General features: G+C 40.5%; 1 protein-coding gene across 2 annotated transcripts in view; it reads right to left on the bottom strand.

Moving 5' to 3' along the window:
- The window catches only part of P4HA1 (prolyl 4-hydroxylase subunit alpha 1), a 57702-nt gene that overhangs the window by 1841 nt on the left and 30388 nt on the right, over window positions 1–25473 (bottom strand). Inside the window, exons 7-13 of one of the 2 annotated variants that reach the window (XM_049789156.1) lie at window positions 23942–24138; window positions 20907–21083; window positions 17483–17553; window positions 10799–10898; window positions 6295–6348; window positions 4594–4659; window positions 1958–2026 (exon numbers count right to left, since the gene is read on the bottom strand). In XM_049789156.1, coding sequence (XP_049645113.1) covers window positions 1958–2026; window positions 4594–4659; window positions 6295–6348; window positions 10799–10898; window positions 17483–17553; window positions 20907–21083; window positions 23942–24138 — 734 coding nt within the window. Of the gene's footprint in view, window positions 1–1957; window positions 2027–4593; window positions 4660–6294; window positions 6349–10798; window positions 10899–16276; window positions 16348–17482; window positions 17554–20906; window positions 21084–23941; window positions 24139–25473 lie in introns of both variants that reach the window. The other variant, XM_049789157.1, reaches the window with a different exon arrangement.

Here is a 25473-nt window from a genome sequence, read left to right as displayed (position 1 = left end):
CTTTTAAGTGCTACTATTTCCTGTCTGAATACCTCAAAGTTGTGCTATAAAAATATCCAAAATGTCCAAGAAAAAAAATATATCCAAATGTTCCCTAAAATAGAATGCCTTTAAAACATATTTAAAAAAAGGATCAGACAGAACTCAAGGCAGAAAACCAGAGAAGCAGAGACTGCCTCCCAGTGATGAAAACATTGGCAGTAGTAGCGGCTTGGTCACTTGGAAGACACATCAGCGCGGCCAGGTGAATAGACAAGCTCAAGGCGGGAAAGCAGAGGAGCACAGCTGCTCTGCTCCATGGCCATGCACTCCTCCCAGTCAATGAATGCCAGTACACTACACACTACAAAAAACACCACTCTACAACTGTGACAGTGGGGAAAAAACGCAGGCCTCCACCATGCTTAGAGAATAAAGATGGTAGCCCTGATGAGCTGAAAAGTACTAATCACCTAGGTAGCATCTCAGATAAGGACTTTAGAGATGAAATATGGAGGATGTCTCTAGAACTCAAAGAAAGCAAGGAACAAACTGAATATGCCGCAAATAATCTAAAGGAGGGACCAAAGAGATAGAAAAGGCATTTGCCTTGTTCACGGCAGAACCGGGAGGGAACTGGTTCAATTCCCAGCATCCCAAATGGTCCCCTAAGCCTGCCAGGAGCGATTTCTGAATGCAGAGCCAAGAGTAACCTGAGCGCTGCCAAATGTGGCCCAAAAAAAAACAAAAAATAATAAATGATAAGTAAATAAATTGTATTTGTTTAAAAATAAAGAATCAAGAGGATATGAGAATAGAAACGAGAAAACTTAGGAACAAAATATGCCCTCTGCACTCCTGTGTTCATTGTAGCACTATTTATAATAGCTAGAATCTGAAAACAACCCAGATGCCTGACAACCCTAACCCTAACCCTAACCCTAAAGTGGCTAAAGAAACTGTGATATATCTACACAATGGAATACTATGCAGATGTTATGAAAAATGAAGTAATAAAATTTGCCTATACATAGATGGACAGAGACTATTATGTTGAGTAAAATAAGCCAGGGGGAGAGAGATAAAACACAGAATGGTCTCACTCATCTATGGGATTTAAGAATAATAAAAGACAGGGGAGGGGCCAGAGTGGTAGTGCAAGCGGTGCAAGCGGTAAGGCATCTGATTGTCCGCACTAGCTGAGGACAGACCACAGTTTGATCCCCCGGTGTCATAGATGGTCCCCCAAGCCAGGAGCAACATCTGAGCACATAGCCAGGAGTAACCCCTGAGTGTCACTGGGTGTGGCCCCCCAAAAAAACAAACAAAAAAATTAAAGATGAAATAAATAAAAATAAAAAGACAGGGACCAAAGAGATGGCACAAGCGGTAAGGCATTTGCCTTGCATGTGCTGATAACCTAGGACGAACCGCAGTTCAATTCCCTGGTGTCCGATATGGTCCCCCAAGCCAGGAGCAATTTCTGAGCGCATAGCCAGGAGAAACCCTGAGTGTCACTGGGTGTGGTCCAAAAAAACAATAAATAAATAAATAAATAAATAAATAAATAAATAAATAAATAAATAAATAAATAAATGAAAGACAGTATAGTGATAATACCCAGAGATAATAGAGATGAGGGCTGGAGGGACCAACACAAAATATGAAGCTTACTACAAGGAGTGGTGAACATAGAGAAATAACTGCGCTAACAATTATCATGATAATGATAGGAAGAGAGAAATAGACAGGCAGGGACTTTGGGAGGGGAATGGAACACATTGGTGGTGGGAAAAAGTTACACTGGTGAATGATGGTGTTAATTTGATGACTGAAACCCAACTGTAAATATTTTTGTAACCATATTTTGATTTATTATGAGAATAAAAAATAATTCATTTAACTGACTAAGAAATGAAGTTTATCTCTTTCTTGCGAAATTAAGAGACCATCCCTCCAGTACTGTTACAGTTTTTACCTTTTTGGGCCAAACACTAGCTCCTACTTCAGGAAACACAGTAGCTCCACCTGCTGACACGTCACTCATCTGTAAGAGACCAAAATATCATGGAAGGCGTTGCTGCCTCCTCACAAGAAATTGTTTGACACTGAACCCAGCTCTGAAACATCTTGAAGCTGCTGGCACAGATAGGTTTGTGCTTGCTTTATAATTTGGTTTGTGGGGTTGAAGGAGAGGTGTGTAATGCCAGGAATCAAACCAGGTCAGATGCATGCAGACAAGGACCTTAACCCACTGTATTTTCTCTGGCCACTATTCCATCCAGGGAGCAGAAATCTTCATGTTTCTTTCATTGGTGAGCATTAGTGTCTAGAATAGACATTCTCAAGAATACCAGGAATGAAGCCAGGGCCACAGCACAGTGGGTAAGACAATTTTCTTTGCATCTGTCTGACCCCAGGTTTGATCTCCAGTACCCCAGAGTGTCCCTTGAGTACTTCTTGTGTGACCCCAAACCACACTATCAGGTGCTCAATAAGGACTGAAAAGGGGCCAGAGAGATAGCATGAAGGTAAGGCATTTGCCTTGCATGCAGAAGGACGGTGGTTCATATCCCAGCATCCCATATGGTTCTCTGAGCCTGCCGGTGGTGATATCTGAGTTAGAGCCAGCAATAGCCCCTGAGTGCTGCTGCTGGGTGCGACCCAAAAACAAAACAAACAAACAAAAATAAGTACTGAAAAAAATGAATTTAGGGGCCAGAGCAATAACACTGCGGTAGGACATTTGCCTTGCATGCATCCGACCAGGGACAGACCCGGGTTCGATTCCCGGCATCCCATATGGCCCAGGTTCAATCCCCCAAATCCCATATGGCCCTGAGAACCTGCCAGGAGCGATTTCTGAGCTCAGAGCCAGAAGTAAACCCTGAGTGCTGCTGGGTGTGGCCCCAAACCAAAAACAAACAAACAAACAAATAAGTAAAGTGACTTACAGAGAAAAGGTAAGATTTTTCCAGAAAAGAGACTGACTTTTGTCTGTTTTGGGGCCTCATCCAACTGTACATCCAACTGTACTCAGGGATTAGTCCTCAAAGCACTGAAGGGCCATATGTAGTGCAAGGGATGAAGCCTGGGTGGGTCATATGCAAGGCAAGTGTCTTACTCTATCTGGTCCCAAGAGTTTGATCTTAATGTTTATTTATCTTAATTAAACTGTCTCATTGAAATAAAGGGGGATTTTTACCATGTTTTGTTTTTTTGGGCCACACCCATTTGATGCTCAGGGGTTACTCCTAGCTAAGCATTCAGAAATTGCCCCTGGCTTGGGGGGACCATATGGGACGCTGGGGGATGGAACCATGCTCCTTCCTTGGCTAGCGCTTGCAAGGCAGACACCGTACCTCTAGTGCCACCTCTCTGGCCCAGAACTAGCAGTTCTTAAATAATGAAAAATTCCTCTAACTTTGGAAAAATTAAAAGCTATTTATGAAAAAGTAGCCCATTTGCGAATAATATTGAAGTAGTAGGGGAAAATGAACATTAAAATTCTATGTAACTAGAGATGGTATAATAATTAATCATCTGATTGATTAAAAGTCTAATATTCATGAATGTTGGACCAAATAAGAGCATCAATATTCATACAAGAACTAACAAACACAAAGGAAATACTCATGGCTCTTAAACCTCTGAAAAATGTATAATTGCCCCAGGGGAAATGTAAGTTAAAACTACAGTAACTGTCAACCTGATAAAGGGATTGAATAGACAGTACAGTGATGAAAGTCTTACATGCAGTCATCTGGGACTGATCCCCAGCATCTCTGGGTGTAACCCTCCCAAAATAAAGAAACAAAACCTCTGACAAATACATCACATTTAAAAGTGAGCTACAGGGTTCGAAGTGATAGCACAGCAATAGGACATTTGCCTTGCTTATTGCCAACCTGGAACAAAGTGGATTTGATCCCCAGCATCCCATATGGTTCTCTGAACCTGCCAAGAGTGATTTCTGAGCAAAGAGCCAGGAGTAACCCCTGAATGCTGCCCGGTGTGGCCCAAATTCAAAAACCAAAAATAAATAAATTAAAAATAAAATAAAAGTGAGCTAGATTGGCAAATACCTATAGAGAGCCCCACTCAAAATTATGACTTTACAGAATGAATTGTTTTTTATACAGCATAAATTTTTAAATGGTACCTTCTTTCCTGGTTATTTGGGGGCGGGGGGTATCACACCCAGCAGTGCTCAGGGGTTACTCCTGGCTCTAAGCTCAGAAATCACCCCTGGCAGGCTCAGGAGACCATATGGGATGCTGTGATTCGAACCACCGTCCTGCTGCATACAAGGCAAACGTCCTACCTCCATGCTATCTCTCCGGCACCCATATTCAAATTTTTTGTTTGGTTGATTAGTTTTGGTTTTTGGGTCACACCCAGCAGCACTCAGGGGTTTTACTCCTGGCAGGCACGAGGGACCATATGGGATGGCGGTATTCGAACTACCATTTGTTTGTTTGAATCAGCTGCGTGCAAGGCAAATACCTTACTGCTGTGCTATCTCTCTGGCCCCTGCATACTCTAATTTTTAAGTATCCTTAATACTTAACAAGCAAGCACACCCAATAACTTGCAATAATCTCAATAACTTACATAAAATAGCCATGTAGCAATTCTGTTTCCTGTCCCCAGCTCTTTGAAAGCATCTGGTTCATCTTTCTGTGAATAAAATACAAATAACTCAGCAATGCAAATTCTCCTGTGGCAACTAAACATTCATAATATGCTGAAGGTATACTAAAAACAACCCAAAAGATATTCTTTTTTAACATCTAGCATCTATATACAGCAATACTTTAAGTACACGTTAGCTACTGATTTAGGTTAGATACTGAATGTTGGGGGCAGATTTATTCACCTTCATAACCACTATCCAGATCATTGAGATGTTTAACCTATCAATTGTAAGTTTAGGAAATGTGTTCTCCAAGTGTGGCATTTGTGTTCTTGGTATAGTTACCTCAACACGCTCACTCAGAGATCCCCACACAACCCTGTGACTCTGCACTGATCTAGATTTCCCAGTTTATAGTATAGCTGAAATATCTTATCTGTTATCAATTATATGTTATTATCTTGCTTTATTTCCCTAGGATTTCCCTACGGTTTCACAAAAGAAAACAAGACATGAAAACCTCCTAGTTAGACCCAGTCTATTCTAGATAGATAAGGTTCATCTTGAAACTTTTTTTTTCTTTTTGGGAGGGAAGGAGGGAGGGAGGGAGAGAAAGAGGGAGACAGGGCGGTAGGTCATTCATGATCCATTCAAGCATTTATAGCTTTAGGATGGTCTTTCTCTTTTATTTTAATTGAGCAGAGAATTCATAGTTGGCTCATAGATATAGATCAATTATATCAATATATAGTTTATTTGAGGAAAGGGTCCTACCCAGAGGTGCTCAGGAATCAAGCCTTGGCCTCCTGCATACATATATTTTATCTCAGAAAATCAGAATATATTTTTCATGGAGCAATTTATTAGTGTATGCAATAGCAAAAAAAAAAAAAAGCCAAATAAACCTAAATATTCTTAGAAGCTACCTAAATATCCTTCAAAAGGTAAATAACTAAAATTGTGGTAAATTACTAACAGACTACTGCTTAGCAAAAAAAAGGACACACTACACAATGAAAAAAAATTTTTTTTTGGTTTTTCGGCCATACCCGGTGACACTTAGGGGTTACTCCTGGCTATGTGCTCAGAAATTGCTCCTGGCTTGGGGAACCATATGGGACACCAGGGGATCAAACTGCGATTCATCCTACAGTTCGTCCTTACGGCTTGAGTCACTGCTCCAGCCCCTAATTTTCTCCTTTAATATGGATTTTTGTTCCGTTATATCCTTTCAGAATGTTGTCTACTTTTTGAGTTTACCAGTACTAGCAGTATTGTAAGGAAAAAGAGGCTTAGCTCAAAGCCTTGGAATGCCTGGCATGCAGAGAGCTCAGCACTGTGTGATATCCTAAGTGCTGCCCTGGAGCACTACCAGTGTGACCCTGGTGACCCCCAGCACTGTGGGATTCAAGGCCACACCATACTGCTGGGTTCAAGCATTAAGTTTTCTGGCCTGTGACATAGTTATCACCCGGAGCTCCCTTGGGCCCTTCTCCCTCCCCGCCACCGCTCCAGTGCTGTTAGGTCTCTGCCAAAAACTTATTCTTTCACGCTACATCTAGCTATTTCACTGTGATTGCAAAATGTCCAGGAAAGCTGTGATATTTGAATATGGAAATAAAGAGAATGAACCTGCTGTGTCTAAGCTTCAAAAGAACATTTTCCATTACTTGACTTACCCGTGCGAAGTCGAAATGGGGCTCATACTGTCCACCAACTCCGTAATTTGCTACCTAAAGGAGAGAAACAAAACATGAATTTAAAGGATAAAAATCTATCAAGGGGCCGGTGCAGTGGCACTAGAGGTAAGGTGTCTGCCTTGCCAGCACTAGCCTAGGACTGACCGCGGTTTGATCCCCCAGTGTCCCATATAGTTCCCCAAGCCAGGAGCGACTTCTGAGCACAAGCCAGGAGTAAACCCTGAGAGTCAAAGGGTGTGGCCAAAAAACCAAAAAATAAAAAAGAGACCTATGAGCACCAAGGAGCTCAAAGGGCCTGGGCATATGCTTTGTTTGCAAGAGGTCTGGATTCAATCTCAGGCATTCCTTGGTTTCCCCAGACCAAGAGCAACTCCTGAACACCACTGGGTAAGGTCCCAAAACCAAAAATCCAATTTCAGCCTCCTAGGTATTCCGAGAAAAATTAGAAGTCATTTAAAATCCTAAGGAATCAAGGATAAGTACTATATGCCTTTTTGTTTTGTTTTGTTTAAGTTTTTGGGTCACACCTGGCAGGAGTTACTCCTGGCTCGTCGCTCAGAAATCGCTCCTGGCAGGCTCAGGGAACCATATGGGATGCTGGGATTCAAACCACTGTCCTTCTGCATGCAAGGCATGCTATCTCTCTGGCTCCACTATATGCTATTTTTAGAACCTTCATTAAGATGCTTCTTTTTTAGCCAATGCTGGGAGAATATTTCCCCCTGAAATATACCAAACTAAAACTGAAATCTTAGCACAGTACCAGGGGGAAAAAACTGAGCACTTCAAGTTGTGGCATCACAAAAACAACAAAAAGTAAGAATATATGCTTTAGTTGTATGCGAGGCAGATACCCAACCCCCGCTATACTATCTCTCTCTCTCTCTTTTGCCCTAATTGTTTTTCCATAAGAAAGGGAAAGGGGGGGGGCAGAGAGATAGCATGGAGGTAGGATGTTTGCCTTGCATGTAGAAGGATGGTGGTTCGAATCCCGGCATCCCATATGGTCCCCTGAGCCTGCCAGGAGCAATTTCTGAGTGTAGAGCCAGGAGTAACCCCTGAGCACTGCTGGGTGTGACAAAAAAGAAGTGGGGGGAGGGGAAGAGGCTGGAGCAATGGCACAGTGGAAGGGCATTTGCCTTGTATGCAGCTGTCCCAGGATGAACCACGGTTCAATCCTCTGGTGTCTCATATGGTCCCCCAAGCCAGGAGCGATTTCTGAAAGCATAGCCAGGAGTAACCCGAGTGTCACCGGGTGTGACCCAAAAACCAAAAAAATAAAATAAAATAGGGCCCGGAGAGATAGCACAGCGGTGTTTGCCTTGCAAGCAGCAGATCCAGGACCTAAGGTGGTTGATTTGAATTCCGGTGTCCCATATGGTCCCCCGTGCCTGCCAGGAGCCATTTCTGAGCAGACAGCCAGAGTAACCCCTGAGCATCGCCGGGTGTGGCCCAAAACATACATACATACATACATACATACATAAATAAATAAATAAATAAATAAATAAATAAATAAATAAATAAATAAATAAATAAATAAATAAATAAATAAATAAAATAAAAGGTGTGGGGAAAAGGACCAGAGAGATATAGTTCAATAGAGGCCTAGGTTCAATCCCCAGAACTACATGGTCCCCTGACCACTCTTAGTTTGTGGTTCAAAAAAACCATACTGAGAAAACAGCAGAGAATTGGAATAGAAAAAACTTTTTTCAAGAAGTCGTCACAGAAATCACCAAGAGTATAAAATATTTTTCTAGAGATAACTGAAAGGGTGAGAGTGTGCGAGGGCTTATCCCAGGATATTCAAGCACCTCCAAGAGCAACTCATGAGCATGCTAGTTATAATCAAAAGACACACAAGATGCTCAGTATAGGGCTGGAGAGACAGCACAGTGGTAGGTCATTTGCTGTATATGCAGCTGACCCAGGACAAACCTGAGTTCGAACCCCGGCATCCTATATGGTCCTGTAGCCTGCCAGGAGCGATTTCTGAACCCCAAGCCAGGAGTAACACGAGTGCCACTGGGTGCAGCCCAAAAACCAATACCAAAAACAAACAAAAAAGATGTTCAGTATCATTAGTCATGATAAAAGGCACATGAAAATTGAGTCTGCATTTCAAACCCACTAAGGATGGCTATAATAAAAGAAAACTGGGAATGAACAAATATTGGTAAGGATATCAAGAAATCTGAATCCTTTTAACATTGCTAGTGGAACTGCAAAATGGTGCAGCCATTTCTGGAAATTAGTTTGCATTTCCTCAAAAAAGCTACCACAATACATCTCCAAAGGAACAGGATGGTGAGGACCAGAATGATAGCATAGTGGTAGGCTGGGACAGACCAACATCCCATATGGTCTCCAGAGCCTGCCAGGAGCAATTTCTGAGCTCCAAGCCAGGAGTAACCCCTGAGAATCACCAAGTGTGGCCCCCAAAAAACAAAAAACAAACAAACAAACAAACAAAAAAATCCACTATGATGGCGGCCGACTCTCCCAAGGTAGACTGGTCTTGACTAACAACACTGGGACTTACTGGTATGGGGGCGAACAGATTCCCCCTTCTTTTGCCTGAAGGCACAGCACCCCACAGTCTCTGACCGAGGCCCACAACTGAACCTTATCAAACTACCAAACCACCAAATTGTTCTAGATCTACCAGATCCTGGACTGTGTGGCTGCACAACACCTCAAAATTTCATAGTAGTGTCAACTCAGTATGATCATAGCAAACCTGATAGCAAAATTGCACTAAAGACCACCAATCTCAGCAAGCCTAACCAGCACTGTAAACCCTCAGACAAGGACATTCTAAATTATAACAATGATCACAAATTGGCCCTTATTGGTCTAAGTTTTGGGGGCTTTTTTGTGAGGGTGATTGGTTTTTTGGGCCACACCCAGAAGTGCTCAGGTGCTACTCCTGGCTCTGCACTCAGATATTGGGGACCATAGGATGCTGGGGACTGAACCCGCATCCATTCTGTGTCAGCTGCGTGGAAGGCAAAAGCCCTACCACAGTGCTACCACTCTGGCTCCAATTTTAATAAATCCAATTGTCTTTGTGTTGAAACAAACAATATGAAGTACATTTGTTTATGTCTCTAAGGGAGATAGGCTAGGGTGGTGGATGGGAAACTGGGGACACTGGTGGTAGAACTAAAATTGGAATATATAATGCCTAAAACAACTGTATTATGAACTTGATAAATCACAGTGCTATAATAAAAAGATGTTTTTTAAATAATATATATATATATATATTCCAGCTATTCCATAAATAGAGAGATATACAAGAGAAATACAAAAGTTGGCATGCAACTTGTACAAAAACATTTATAACAGCACTGGTTATGTTAACCAAAAAGGAAACAACCCACATTGGTAAGTAAAATGTGATTAGTATATTCAAAAAATGTGGTACATAAAGTACTGACACATACTATATATAACAGGGATAAAGCTTGAAAACACGTTAATTGGGGCCGGAGAGATAGCATGGAGGTAAGGCGTTTGCCTTTCATGCAGAAGGTCATCAGTTCGAATCCCGGTGTCCCATATGGTCCCCCGTGCCTGCCAGGAGCAATTTCTGAGCATGGAGCCAGGAATAACCCCTAAGCACTGCCGGGTGTGACCCCCCCCCCAAAAAAAAAAGAAAACACATTAATTGAAAGAAGTCAAATACAGGAGGCCACATACTGTGATTCCAATGATATGAAATGCCTGGAAGAGGCAAATTCATGGCCAGTAGATAAATGTTTGCTGGAGGTCTTAGAAGATTTTAGAGATGGGGCCCGGAGAAATAGCACAATGGCATTTGCCTTGCAAGCAGCCGATCCAGGACCAAAGGTGGTTGGTTCGAATCCCGGTGTCCCATATGGTCCCCCGTGCCTGCCAGGAGCTATTTCTGAGCAGACAGCCAGGAGTAACCCCTGAGCACCGCCAGGTGTGACCCAAAAACCAAAAAAAAAAAAAAGAAGATTTTAAAGAGTAATTCCAGGGGCCGGAGAGATAGCATGGAGGTAAGGCATTTGCCCTGCATGCAGAAGGACGGTGGTTCAAATCAAGGCATCCCATATGGTCCCCTGAGCCTGCCAGGAGCGATTTCTGAGCTTGAACCAGGAGTAACCCCTGAGCACTGCCGGGTGTGACCCCTCCCCCCAAAAAAGAGAGAGAGTGATTCCAGAACAATGTATGCAGTTTCTTTCTAGAATGAGGAAATAGAAGCAAGGCTCACACAATAATGATTGCACAAAAGCTGGGGGTCAAAATTATGGTGGTGTCTATGATTACAAGATCAATTTTGCACACTAATATTTCAGCAAGCATATTCACTTCTACAACCCCAAATGAACATGTAAATTGAATGTTGACTATATAGTAGTCAACAGATCCCATCTATGGAAAATAAAGTGTAAGGAAAACTTGCAGAAAATGTGACAGCATGTAATTCAAGGACAATCTTATCACCTACCTGCAGTTCCTCTGCTGTGGAAACATCTAGGCCCGTGAGGTCTTGTATTCTCATATTAATTCGTGACACCACAGGGTTTTCATAGCCAGAAAGCCAAGCACTAAGAACAAGAGAAAAAATATTAACTATATTCATAGTGTGTCATGACATGAAAAACAATAGTTACTATTTAAAAAAACAAAGATAGGTTAATTAAATCTCTAGAAAAGCATTTAATTAATCTGCTTGTTTTATATCATTTTTACCCAAGAGTACTTAAAAGACATATTCTATGGTGAGAGACTTGAAAGAAAAACACTAAACTTGACCACTGTTTTCTCACTCTAGCCCACACAGAAGCATTATCATAATGGCCCAGCTGGACAAATACATATAAAATGTGGCATATCCCTTGATAAATCACTATACTATGAAAATGAAGCTCTGATATACACCATAATAGGGATCCTTCCTGAAAACACATTATGAAAGTCAGCTACTAAGGTGACATATTACAAGCTCATTTATATGGAATATTCAGAATAAGCCAATCAATAAAGAACAGTGATGGTGGGGTGGAAATGATTTCTAAAGAACTTGGGATTACTTTTAGAGTAATGAAAATGTTAGGTAATAGGCAATAGTCACAGTTTTAAAACCCACTTATAGGGCATAGTGATAGCACAGCGGGAGGGGCACTAGTTATGCGTGTGTCCCACCAGGTTCGATACCCAGCATCCCATATGGTCCCCCAAACCTGCTAGGAGTGACTTATGAGTGCAGAGTCAGCAGTAACCTTTGAGTGCTGCTGGGCCCCAAACCAAACAAACAAAAAACACTATCACATTCTTTGGTATAGGAACTATATAGCTCAATAAAAAGCACCCAGAATTCAACTCTCTCCTTTATGTTTTCTCCCTCAGTCTGTTTTTTCCTTCTTCATTCCACCTCGCACCAAACTTGAAATCCATGTCCTTCATGTTAATAACACCAGTTCATTTCCTTTTGGTGGGGGGAGGTTATAAGATGCCATCTTCCTCTTTCCGAAAAAATTCTTCCTTTGACATGTAAAAGCTCACTTGGGGGGCCGGTGAGGTGGCGCTAGAGGTAAAATGTCTGCCTTGCAAGCGCTAGCCAAGGAAGGACCGCGGTTCGATCCCCTGGCATCCCATATGGTCCCCCCAAGCCAGGGGCAATTTCTGAGCACTTAGGCAGGAGTAACCCCTGAGCATCTAACAGGTGTGGCCCGAAAAAAAAAATAACAATTTAAAAAAGAAAAAAAAAAAAAGCTCACTTGGATCTTACTCTACCCAGTCTGGCCTGGTTATATGGATACTGGTTTAATAAAGAGGCAGTACTGGCTTTTGGCTCAGGCAGAGAAACAACTAGGAAAAAAAAGCAACTGACTCCATGGTTCTTTCCTGACTGGCTTGGTTTATTAATCCTCCACAGCTACCCTACCTTCTTCATACCTGTCCGCCTGGGGTAGAAACGCCAGGTGTGGGGTGATCTCACAATGTGTGAATTTTATTTTACAACTAGCACTAGAACAGTGACCTAGGACCCAGGGACCCAAAAAAGACCCCAAAGATGGTGAGTTACTTGACCCTTTGTGGATAATCACCATCACAGCCTCCTTGAACTGGACTGAGTGTGCAGTGCCTGTTACCAGAACATCACAGTGCACATGACTCCTGTTCTGAACATGGCAGTGAAGAGGAAAGAGCTGAAGACTCTGAGCAGCATCCCAGAGGATGAGGTCTACTGCTTTTCTTTTACCAAAAGAGCTTTGTGCAAGGACCTTGGCCACCCCAACCTGTAGCAACTTAGAGGCCACTGATGGGGTAGAAGTCGAAGGGAAAGCTCCCTTTGAGGGGAACTAAAAGAGCAGGAAGATAGCAGGTCCTCCCACCTAGATTCTGGCTCAGCTACCAAAGGCCTTTCCTTCCCAGAAGACCTCAGCACCTACTACAGAAAGCGGAGTATGGTGAAGATGAAGGATCCAATCCCAGCCCAAAGCCCAACTGAGGAAAAACTGCTTTCAGAACCTCCTGCATGGAGCCAGAGATAGCACAGCCATAAGGCATTGCATGCGGCCAACCCAGGAAGGACCAGGTACAATTTCCAGCACCCATATGATCTCCCAGCCTGCCAGAGGTGATTTCTGAGTGCAGAGCCAGGAGTAACCCCTGAGTACCGCTGAGTGTGGCCCAACAACCAATCAATAAATAAGTATTTAAAAATAAAAAACTCCTGCAACTTTCTTCTATATTAATCTCTCAATCCTATTTGCATTAGTCACTATATTGTTGGTTAAACTATGTGTTCTACCTGTATAAATTTTATAGCTATCTGTTTTGTTCTATGCTCCACTGAAAACAGAAAAATTTGTATCCAACTTTAGTGGTTTAATATTAGTTTGCACAGTTAGGAAGTATCTAAAACATAATGTTATGAACGTAAGTGTTTGGAAGAAGACTTTATTTTTTTGGTTTTTGGGTCACACCCGGTGACGCTCAGGGGTTACTCCTGGCTATGTACTCAGAAGTTGCTCCTGGCTTGGGGGACCATATGGGATGCCGGGGATTGAACCATGGTTCGTCTAGGCTAGCATGTGCAAGGCAGATGCCTTACGTCCTGTGCCACAGCTCCGGTCCCTGAAGAAGTCATTTCTTTAAAAAAAAATTATTATATATACAGTGGATCTTTTGAAGGACTATCTAATCTGTAGTCATGGGACTACACCACACCAACACATCAAAATATATTATAATCAGGGACTGAAGACATAGTACTAAGGGGCTAACCTGAATTTGATCTCTGGCACTGTATATTGTGTCCTGAGCACTACCAGGACTGACTCCTGAGCACAGAGGCAGCTTGAACATTGCTAGGTGGCCAAAAACTAAATCAAAACAGAAACCTTCTATTTGAATACTTGCCAATCTAATGTTTCTATAAAAATCAAGTTGGGGGCTATGAACAAAAACAGATAAATTTTTTGAATTATTAAATTTTATAAATTTAATTAAATTTATAAATTTAATAAAAATTTTGGATCCTCTTCCATCCCTCACTCCCTCTAAAGTTACAAGAAATCTCTGGACTTACTAAGCTAAAATAAAAGAAAGCCAGAGTAATTCTAAGGATTCATCAGGATCCTTTGAACACTCAGCAAGTATTTACTGACCATGCACTGCACACCAAACAGTTTGCTAGGGTCTATGGATACTCTGGCAAGCAAGGTCATGCAGAATTGAAATACATATGAAACTAAGAAATATGCTGAGGTCTCTCTCTGAATCAAGATAGTGTGTCAGGGGCCGGAGAGATAGCATGAAGGTATGGCATTTGCCTTGCATGCAGAAGGACTGTGGATCAAATCCCGGCATCCCATATGGTCCCCCGAGTCTGGCAGGAGTGATTTCTGTGTGTAGAGCCAGGAGTAACCCCTGAGCTCTGGCAGGTATGACCAAAAACAAACAAACAAACAAACAAAAAAAAACAAACATCGTGTCCCAAACTCAGAGTACTCTCTGTAGCACCATATGACTTACAACCATAATTGGCAACATTTTTGTTCAAATACATCCAGAAATAGTTCAAAATTTAGTATTTCTGTACACATATTTTACTAACAAGCAGATTTTTCATAATTGTTCCAAAGAACTGAATTCAGTCATACTGAATACAGCGGTAATATCTAAAAATGATTACTGTTTTTCATATATCCAGTGACATCTAAATACATAATGATTTTATGCTATTACCCACTTAAATTAATACATGCCAGAGAGATAGCACAGCAATAGGACATTTGCCTTGCATTTGGCCAATCTGTGGTTTGATTTCCAGCATCCAATATGGTCCCCCAAGCCTGCCAGGGGGCAATTTCTGAGCACAGAGCCAGGGGTAACCCCTGAGCGCTGCCGGGTGTGACCCCCCCCCAATATATACATAAAGAAACCCTAGCAATAGTACAGCACTAAATAATTTGCCTTCCATGCAGCTGACCCAGGTTTGATCTTCAATACCACATATGGTTTCCAGGGAGTGATCCCTGGGCACAGAGCCAGGAATAAGCCCTGAGCACTGCTGGGTTTGGCCACCCAACCACCCCTCCCCCAAATAAATTTTTTAAGTTTCTTTTATACCAAGACATTTTAATATCCTCTTGTTTTTCTGTGACATTGTAGTTACACTTCATTTTTATATTAAAATAATGTTAACTGAAGTGAAAAGGTAGAGTCCTTAGGAATCCCCACATGTAGAAAACCCTACAAGGGATGCTTGCCAGTTTGAGGACATTTTTGATTATCCTAAGTGGCATGACGAGTGTGTTGGACATCATCCATCCAGGGGGTGCTACAGATGCTCCAAAATATTCTACAGAACTCAGAAGAGCCCCCACTCACAAATTATAATCTAAATATTGGTGGTAAGGTTGAAAAAGTCTGTCCTAAAGTACCCTAGTGATACCTTTGAATGCCTGAAAGTCTTTTCATTCATCACATTATATTTTAACAACAGAATATTTATTCTATACCAACTGACAAAAATATAAAGCTCCTATATTATAAAGCTCAAAGTATAAAAGTAATGTCTTCTAGAATTTTAAAAATAGTTTTAAGTATTAGAATACCTAAAGCTTAAGTAACTAAGCAATCATTATTAAATATATAAAGTATATATTAAAGTTTCCTGATAAAATAACTACTATGGCTAGAATAAGATCAATGAAGCTCAATATTTCTATATTCACTTTTAGAGAGCTAAGAAGCCTTTATTTTTTTTACATAAGTAAACAGAAAACTTGGAGTATCAATCTGTAAGCTACTTCTGAGTTAACTAAAACTTCTTTCAATGATTTAGCAGCAAATGAGCAGCTTATTTTTATTTGTTAGAAGAATTTGGAACCAACTGATATACCAATGATTTTTATTTATTTGGGGGGGAGGTCTTGGGCCACACCCAAGGCACTCCGGGGTTATTCCTGGCTCTGAGCTCAGACTGCTCCTGGCAGTCTCAGGGGACCGTATGTGTCTGTCCTGGGTCAGCTGCATGCAAGGCAAATAACCGATTGCTATGCAATCATTCTGGTCCCATGATTTACCAAGCATTTTTTCATATAAACCTTCAAACATTTACTTCTCAATACATTTATCTACTAAGTAACCCTGAATATTCAAATGAATGCTTTACTCCAGAGACCAAATCAAATCCTGGTCTATCCAGAATCTTTGGTCACTTCTCTTAACATCAATATGAGAATATAACTTCACATAAGGTAAGACTTGAAAAAAATCTCAGCAGGTTATTTTGAAATCTAATAAGTAACTTTAAAAATTGTTTATTAGTCCAACATGACGATGCAGGCATGGATATCATGAAATACCAAAGTTTAGATCCTGTAAACCATATCCCAGGTTTCATGAAAAATCAGATTCTCAAGAAATAAGACCATCCAAATAAAACTAAATTTCCCCATTTTTCCCTTACCTCTTAGAAACTCTGTATTGTGCTGTGGTCAATTTTCCAGTCTCAGGGTCATGGACTGTAGCTCGACTCAGCTACAAAAAAAAAAAGAAAAAAAAAAAAAAAAGAAAAAGAAAAGAAAAAAAAGAGAAAAGAGAAAGGACAAGGACTTATTGGAGTAGCAGGCAACTGGGGGGACTTTTGTTTTGCCAAGCCACAGGTGATTGGAAGGGTTCAGATTGGTCTAGATGGGAAGTGATGGTTTCAAATCAGCAAAAGCATTGAGAAAAAAATGGCATTCAGAAATGCCACTTCCAAATCAAGGTAAATGGATAAGACAGATTTTGCTGTAGATTTATTGTCCTTTCGCTTTAAAAAAAAAATCTGAAGCTGTATGCAAATGATTTATAGCAATGTGTTTCACAAGCGCTTTCTCTGATCTAGAAGTCTGAATTCTTTAAATATTTTTAATAAAAGAATCATCTCTTAAAATGCTTTTTAAACCCCACCAAAATAAAACTGTCTTTTGGCAAAATAAAAGGCAACAGAGTTCACAAATAACAGCTGGAAGATGAAGCTCAGAAAATAACACTATTCTTTCACTGCCAATTTTTAAGTCAGTAGGCAAGGGTTTTTAAATAAAAACTCCAACAGGAGGAATATAGATTACTTCAAAATGACATGGCATTTTATAAGATCAGTGAACAAATGCCAATACAATCACTAGGACGAATGAGGTGAATTCTCTGTAGCATTTGATGAATATAAAAGAACTAAAAATTATCTTCAGAGTAACCCAAGCTGGGTTTGCTTTTGTTTTTGGGTTGGTTTTTTTTTGTTTGTTTGTTTGTTTGGTTGGTTTTTTTTTGGTTTTAGTTTTTTCCTCTCTCGCTTTCTTCTCTCCCTCGATCCCCTAACTTGCCTTTCCAGCAGCTTTGGCAAGAAAAAAGGTAAGAGAAAAAAGCCTCAGCCACTGCTCAGACATTTGATTTCTGACCTTAAGAGATGCAAAACTTTAGTCCCCTAAGAACAGAATCTGCAGATGAGAAACAACTTCTAGTTCATGGGAGAGTGCTGTGAAACACAGAGCAGTCATCCATGCGGAGATAAACAGGGCCGTGACTCGAACTGGAGACGGAAAATGACCTACTTCTTAAGTAAACAATCATTCCTGTAGAATGTACAAAACACTCATTAGCGAGCACAGTATGCAGCATCCACATCTCTTACCTTTTGCTAATTCTGTAATGTACCGTCTCCAAGTCTCCTGTTATTGGGTTTGAAATGGTGGCTCGCCTCAGCTGTGAAGCCAACCATCAAAATAGTTGCATTACAAAACAAAAAATGAATCACATTTATCCAACCAGTCAGAATCTGGGAAGTTTCTTACAAAAGATGGTGAAAAGAAAATTCATTCTAGACTTCCAGTCATCTTGTGCTGAGCTCTGAAAGTCAATTTGCTTTTCAGGCTTTTGTGTTGTTTTTGGAATTTTGTTTTTGCTCACTAAGGAGACTGAAAATAAAAATTTTTCCAATGTTCAGAGGAAAAGTGAAATTTCTAAAGTTTATAGTTGTAAGAATGGCTACTGCAGTTAATAATCGAAACTTTGATTTTAACTTTTTTAGTGATGAATTGATAATGTACAAAATTTGTTTCACAACCTATGTTGCTTTTGAGATATTTCTCATATATTTCATTATAGTGAAATAATGTTGGATTGACACAAAAGCAGATGAAAAATTTAAAAATATTTTTCAAAATATAAAGAGATGCACAAGATAATGGTTTCAAGGTTTTGTAAATGGTTTATTCTGAGGTCAACAAAAGAATACAAAATTCTTTCTGCCACTGAATTTCTTGATCAAAACAATCCCACTATATGAGGCCTTCATCTGAAGACCAATGTGTCTGAGATCAGAAATATAAAACCTCAGGCCAGAGAGATAGCACAGCGGTAGGGAGTTTGCCTTGCAGGCGGCCAAACCCAGGACGAACATGGTTCATCCTCAGCATTCCATAGGGTCCCCCGAGCTAGCAGGGGCAATTTCTGAACAGAGCCAGGAATAATCCCTGAGTGCCACCAGGTGTGATCCAAAACCCCAATTTCCCCCCACACACACAAAAAAGAAAGAAATATAACACCTGATCTCTAAGTTGAAATGAACCTTTTTGTTTGTTTGTTTTGGAGTCACACCTAATGGTGCTCAGCTACTCCTGGAATGTTACTCCAAGGCCACTCCAAACAGTGTTTGGGGGACCATGCAATGCTGGGGCTTGAACCTAGCCAGGCCTCCCATATGCAAGGTATGCACTTCTTTGAGTTATGTTCCTAACCACAAAGGTGAAATCCTTTTGCTGATTTTTGGGCCACACCTGGCAGTGCTCAGGGTGATTCTTCGTAGAACTCAAAGAATTGAAATCAGATCTCTCACATGTAAAGCATAGACACCAGCCCTGAGCTCTCTCTGACCTCCTAAAAGGAACTCTATAAACATCCTACTATGATATTTGATTGACTAGGTATCTACTGATCACAAATAATAAACTACAATAGTGATCTAAAGGAGCACAATTGAGTGTAATATAATAAGTCGCATTCTTCTTGGAAAATTCCGTGGGTATGTCCAACACAGTAGGACAATTCTTTCCCATTTATAATGTAATCTTAGACAAAGCAGAAAAAAGTTTTTTTCTAAAAAATAAAATTCTTTAAGTTTATTTTTGAAATGTAGATACCTAGATATATCAACCTTATTCTATGACATAAAGTTCAGCAAATGACCTACTTACATACCATAGATTGGCTGTCATTGTCCTTTGGAAATAAAGCCATAGTGCTTTCTTGCATTATATAGGAGAGTTGAATAGTTGTAAATAGGCCCTGTGGCCTGTAGAACTTAAGATTTATTTACTATCCAGATCTTTAAAGAACTTTACAGAACTCCTGTCTGGTAAAATAATTAACAATATGCCTAGAGTTGACTTCACAATATCTCTTTATGAAAATAATGGCAGTTTCTATCAATAGGGACAAATTGGTTTTAAAAAACGCTAATAGGAGACTGGAATGATAGCTTGGCAGTAGGGTGTTTGCATGCTGCCAACCCTGAACAGACCCAGATTCAATCCCTGGTATCCCATACGGTCCCCAGAGCCTGTCAAGGGTCCCTGGAGCCTGCTAAAAGCTATTTCTGAGCACAGAGCCAGGAGTAACGCCTGAGCGCCTCTGGGTGTGGCCCAAAAACAAAACATGAGCTGACAGGGAATAAAACTAATAGTATGGAGAGTAGTCTTACATTCTCAATAAAAATTCCTATGCTAAATAGTAAATTTATAAGGGTCAAAGAGAGTATAATAGAGAAGGCACTAGCCTTGTATGCAGCCACCCCAGTTCAATCTCTGGGTACCACATATGATCCCTCAAGCCCTGCCAGAAGTAATCCCTGAGCACAGAGCTAGAAGTAAGCCCTGAGAATGGCCAGGGCTTATTACCCCCCAAAAAAGAAAACAAAACAAAGTTAACTAGTAAGGATGTAGGATTGTATTTTCATTGTTTTTCTTATTAAAATAAAAAGAACTAAAGTTAAAAAGTTATGAAGTAATCATTTCAAATTAATATGATTACATTATTCTAATAATGTACCTAAAAGGAAATTAAAATACTTGGAATGTTCTTTAAGATAAAAATATAAAAAGACTAGAAGAGGAGGCCGGAGTGATAGTACAGAAGTAGGGCATTTGCCTTGCACATAGCAAACCTGGGATGGACCCAGGTTCGATCCCAGCATCCCATATGGTCCCTCAAGCCTGCCAGGAGCAATTTCTGAGCACAGAGCCAGGAGAAACCCCTGAGGGATGTCTGGTGTGGCCCAAAAACAAAACAAAAACAAAAGATTAAAAGAGAAAAATGAATATAAAATATATATAAAAAGACTGGGGTCAGAGAGACAGGTGAGAGGTCAGAAAGACCCTGATCTAACACCCAAAATCCCAGGGACTTCTGGGCACCAATGAGGAAGTCCTAGAGGGGGCAAGGACTGCAAGGCCTTGGTGGTCCTATTAGAGCTACATATTAGGGCTCTCACACTGAACCATCCAACCTAATTGCCATCCAACCAAGCCACCAAGAATTGGTGGGAGTGGCCCACAGGCCCCTAAGCACTACTTGGGAGTCCCAAAACATACATAAATAAAAAACATACAAGAATATACTAAGTGGGTTATTGGAAAGGGAATATCATAATGGGTAGTGGGTTTAGAGTTGGGACATTGAATGCCTGAAACTATTATCAACTGTTTCTTAAATCACGGTGCCTAAATTAAAAAAAAAAATGCAGTATGACAATTTTTACAATTTCCAAGATTAAAGGAATCCAAAGTATATAGAAAACTTTTCAGGAAGATGCCTGAAATAAAAATCTTGTTGAGATGAATAAAAATCTGTGATTTTCACAAATAAAAGTCAATTGCAGAATACATTTGTTATATGTGTTGATAGCAACCTGTAAAAAATGTTATGAATAGAGCTTAGTTAACAACTTCATTATTTGAGGCTACAGTACTTATCTGTAGTTACTGCCAGATTATCATTCTTGCAAGAAAGACAAAAGCAGATACAGCTTCAGTAAAATGAATAAAGAAAAACTTATTCACCCTTGGCTTTGCTAGGTCTTTGACAATTTCAATTTCTGCATCAGAAATAATATCATGGAATCGAATAATTCGTGGCTTGTCCCACTCATCCTCTTGTTTGGCTGGAGCCAGGATAAATTTAGGGTTCCGATTTCCATCATGGTAGCGGCAAAAGAGTTTTTTCTGTCTCCGAGGAGTCTAAACACAGAGAATATGGCAAACATATTAGATTAATAATATTTTTCACACTTGGCATTTAATGCTTGACACCTATGCAGACAAGAAATCATCATGCCTATGTACATTATGAATAGTTGTGGAAGAACACATGAAAGAATCTTCACTCTGCAAATATTTTGCATTAAATAATATCTTCCAAACTTTTCAAGTTGTATTAATGGTTACTTCCAAGAAGAAAAATGGAAAGCTTTAAATAAGAAAACACAGGGTTTTCTCTAAACCTTTCTCTCATCAAAATAAAGTTGATTATAAATATGAAAGAAATAGTGCAACACTCACAGAACTATGAAGCAAATAACTGGCCTTGCTTCAAACCTCACAAAGTTCAGGGAATACCTAGAGAGGGAGAAAGTTTCTAACAGAGTCTAACTATTTCCCAAAATATCTCCCAATAAAGTGCTCTGGGTATAAATAATAATTTTTAAAAGCAATTTTCTAAGAGCAAAGTTACTTTTTCCTTTAAAAAAGGAAATAAGGGGGCCGGAGAGATAGCATGGAGGTAAGGCGTTTGCCTTTCATGCAGGAGGTCATCGGTTCGAATCCCGGCATCCTATATGGTCCCCCGTGCCTGCCAGGAGCAATTTCTGAGCCTGGAGCCAGGAATAACCCCTGAGCACTGCTGGGTGTGACCCAAAAACCAAAAAAAAAAAAAAAAAAAAAAAAAGGAAATAAGTTTGGGGCTGGAGAGATAGCATGGAGGTAAGGCATTTGCCTTGCATGCAAAAGGACAGTGGTTCGAATCCCGGCATCCCACATGGTCCCCCAAGCCTGCCAGGCGCGATTTCTGAGCCTAGAGCCAGGAGTAACCCCTGAGCACTGCCAGGTGTGTCCCAAAAACCAAAACAAAACAAAAAAAAGAAAAAAAGTTCTTAAAAGAGCAAAATGTTTTATTTACAGTATTAAAATATAGTAGTCAACAAAATAAATGTTCTTTTAAACTTTGGGAGGTCACCAGGGGTTGCTCAGAGCCATACCTCAGAGTATCATATTCAGTGATTAGCTTTAAACTCTTGTTTTGGTCACATGCAGGGCTACTGACTTAGCTCCTATACTTTCTGACCCAACAAACATTCATTTAAATCATCTATTATAATAATTAAAGTTATGCTATAGTGATTTATCCCTGACACTATCTATGGTTGGTCACCTGACAATTGCCAAGTGTGATCTCTAATGGGGCTGGAGCAATAGTGCATCAGGGAGTGTGTTTGCCTTGCACATAGCTGACCTAGGCTTGATCTCAAGTATCCCATCGGGTCCCCTGAGCATCTCCAGAATTGGTTCCAAGGCACAGAACTAAGAGTGTGCCCCAACCCCAAGTGATCCCTAAACACAGAAACATTTAGAAGTGAAATTTTTCAAAACTGTCATGAACCTAGCAAAGTGTTATTGTGTTTGTATTTACTCATTAGTACTCAAAGGAAAGCAAGCACATTTTTCTTTTTTGGTTTTTGGGCCACATCCCGTGGTGCTCAGGGGTTATTCCTGGCTGTGTACTCAGAGATCATTCCTGGTGAGGCTGAAGCAATAGTGGCAGAGCATTTGCCCTGCACATGGCCAACCCTGGGAGGATCCCTATTAGATTCCCAGCATCCCTTATGGTTCCCTGAGCCTGCAAGGAGCTATTTCTGAGCATAGCGCCAGGAGTAATCCCAAAGTGTAACCAGGTGTGACACAAGGGAAAAATAAAAGAAAAAAAAGAGAGATCACTCCTGGCAGGCTTGGGGGACTATATGGGATGCTAAGGATCAAATCAGGTTGGTTACATGCAAGACAAACATCCTTCCCACTTTATTAGGTGTCAAAAATATCACAATAGACATAAACTACTTATTTTTATTAAAGGTCAGGTTTTCAGGGGCTGGAGCGATAGCACAGAGGTAGGCCATTTGCACGAGGCCAACCTGGGACAGAACTGGTTTCAATCCCTGACATCCCATATGGTCCTGTGAGCCCATCAGGAGTGACTTCTGAGCACACTGCCAGAAGTAACCCCTGAGTATCACTAGGTGTGGCCCCCAAACCAAAAACAAAACAAAAAAAAGTGAGGTTTTCAGCACTAATAATAAAGAAATACAAAAGTTTCATGTATATCAAATATAAAGTTGAGCTTGAATTTGTTATTAGAGAAAAAGTTTAGGCTGAAAGTACCTATTTGGTTCTTCTACATGTCTCCCCTTTTCAGCTGAACACCCCCACATGACAGACCATTAAAAATAAAATGTTCCATGATCAATACCACTGGGGATTCATATTCTGAATAATGAACACATATTTATAGTATTTGGGCCACACCCAGTGGCACTCAGGGGTTACTTCTGGCCTCATATTTGTAGTACTTTTTAAAGAATATTAAAACAGGGCCCGGAGAGATAGCACAGCGGCGTTTGCCTTGCAAGCAGCCAATCCAGGACCAAAGGTGGTTGGTTCGAATCCCGGTGTCCCATATGGTCCTCTGTGCCTGCCAGGAGCTATTTCTGAGCAGACAGCCAGGAGTAACCCCTGAGCACCGCCGGGTGTGACCCAAAAACAAAAACAAAAAAAAAACAAAAACAAAAACAAAAAAAAAAGAATATTAAAACAGAGACTGGAGCGGTGGTGCAAGCGGTAGGGCATTTGCCTTGCACGTGCTAACCTAGTTGTGTTATGTTAAATGTGATAAACACAATATATAATAAAATGTGGCAAATTTGCTAGAACTAAATGCCACAATTCTCATGTTTAGTAACTTGGATTCTCTCCAGCCCTATATGCAAACACAGGCCTACAGACACATTCACACGAACACACACACACAATGGGCTATTTCACTTTACCATTTTGATACCCTCCCCACGGCACAGCATTTCATACTTCTGTCTCTCCGGCAGGTAATCCACAGCTGCTCCTTTTTTCTTCATGGTGAATTTAGGCTCAGATTGGTTATCTGAAGCTGACTTATTATCATCTTTTTCTTTAGTCATTATATATTCAAAATACTTTAAGTTACCATTAGCTCTCTGATGTTCAGGATCTGTTAGAAGAAAGTGAGTCCAACAGTAAATATATAGTAGTTAAAGCATAAATCACCTGAAAAAGGGATGTCTGCCCAATCAGGGTGCTTTCCAGGAGGAATTATTAAAAACAATCACATTCAAACAGAATGTGTAAATCAGTACAGCCCCAAATTCTTCACAATTTATTAAATCAAAAGCTACGTAGACTGAAATAGCCATTTATTTCAATCAGCCAATACTATTTCTATTATAAGAACTTGTTATCAGCTAAAGTTATTATCAACTTGATATTAAAACAAAACTTCAAGTATTACTCATTCTACTTATTAAAAGCAATGGTCAAGATTCTTCTGGACTGCAACGTAGTTATCTGGAGAAGGCACAAAGTATTCCATTCAAAAGCAGCCTTTCCCTGACACAATACCCAGCGGACTCCTGAGGGCTGCAGAGATTTTGGCCTCCAAATTCTAAGTGAGCAGGAAAAGAGAACCAAAAAATGTAATTTTCAAATAAGCCAGAATCCACTAATTGCCTCCAAATTGCTAGTTATAATTTTTAGCCATCATTTGGGAAAATGATAACAATTCTGTCCACCCAAGAGGAAAACAATTTCAGAAAACAGGAGAAACACATACAGACACAGACAAGACACACTCACTCTCACACTCAACATCCCCATAAATATAAGAACTAAAAAGGGATACTTGAGCCATTATCCCTCTTCTTTTTTTTTTATTTTGTTTTGTTTTGTTTTGTTTTGGGGACACATCTGGCAGCACTCGGGGGTTACTCTGGCTTTGAGCTCAGAATCGCTCCTGGCAGGCTCAAGGGACCATATGGGATTCTGGGAATTGAACCTGGGTCTGTACCAGGTCAGCCTCATGCAAGATAAACACTCTACCACTGTGTTATCGCTCCAGCACCTTAAAAGTACATTTTAGCTTGACTATTTAAACAGACTCAAATACATAATTACCTATTCATAGACATAAGTTTTTAATGTTTGGGTTTATTTTTGGTTTGGGGGAACACACCCTGGAAGTGGTCAGAGCTTACTCCTGGTTCTTATGCTCAGGGATCACTCTTAGAGGGTCTCAGCGGACCATATGGTATGTCAGGATTCTAACCTGGGTCAACCACATGCACTACCCTCTGTACTATTACTTCGGCCCAATTTCCTAAAGTCTTAAAGTTTCATTGTAAACCACAGGCCAATCTTACTGTATGATTCTACTTCCAGAAAATCTAAATGATTTGTAGGTCAGAGGTGAAGATCAAGAATTTTAATTTCTGGGGCCAGAGCAATAGCACAGCAGCAGGGCATTTGCCTTGCACGTGCTGATCCTGGATGG

The sequence above is a fragment of the Suncus etruscus genome, chromosome 15 (assembly GCF_024139225.1).
Source record: "Suncus etruscus isolate mSunEtr1 chromosome 15, mSunEtr1.pri.cur, whole genome shotgun sequence".
Lineage (NCBI taxonomy): Eukaryota > Metazoa > Chordata > Mammalia > Eulipotyphla > Soricidae > Suncus > Suncus etruscus.
The sequence above is the reverse complement of the archived record's forward strand: the minus strand, read 5'-3'. Positions and strand labels throughout refer to the sequence as shown.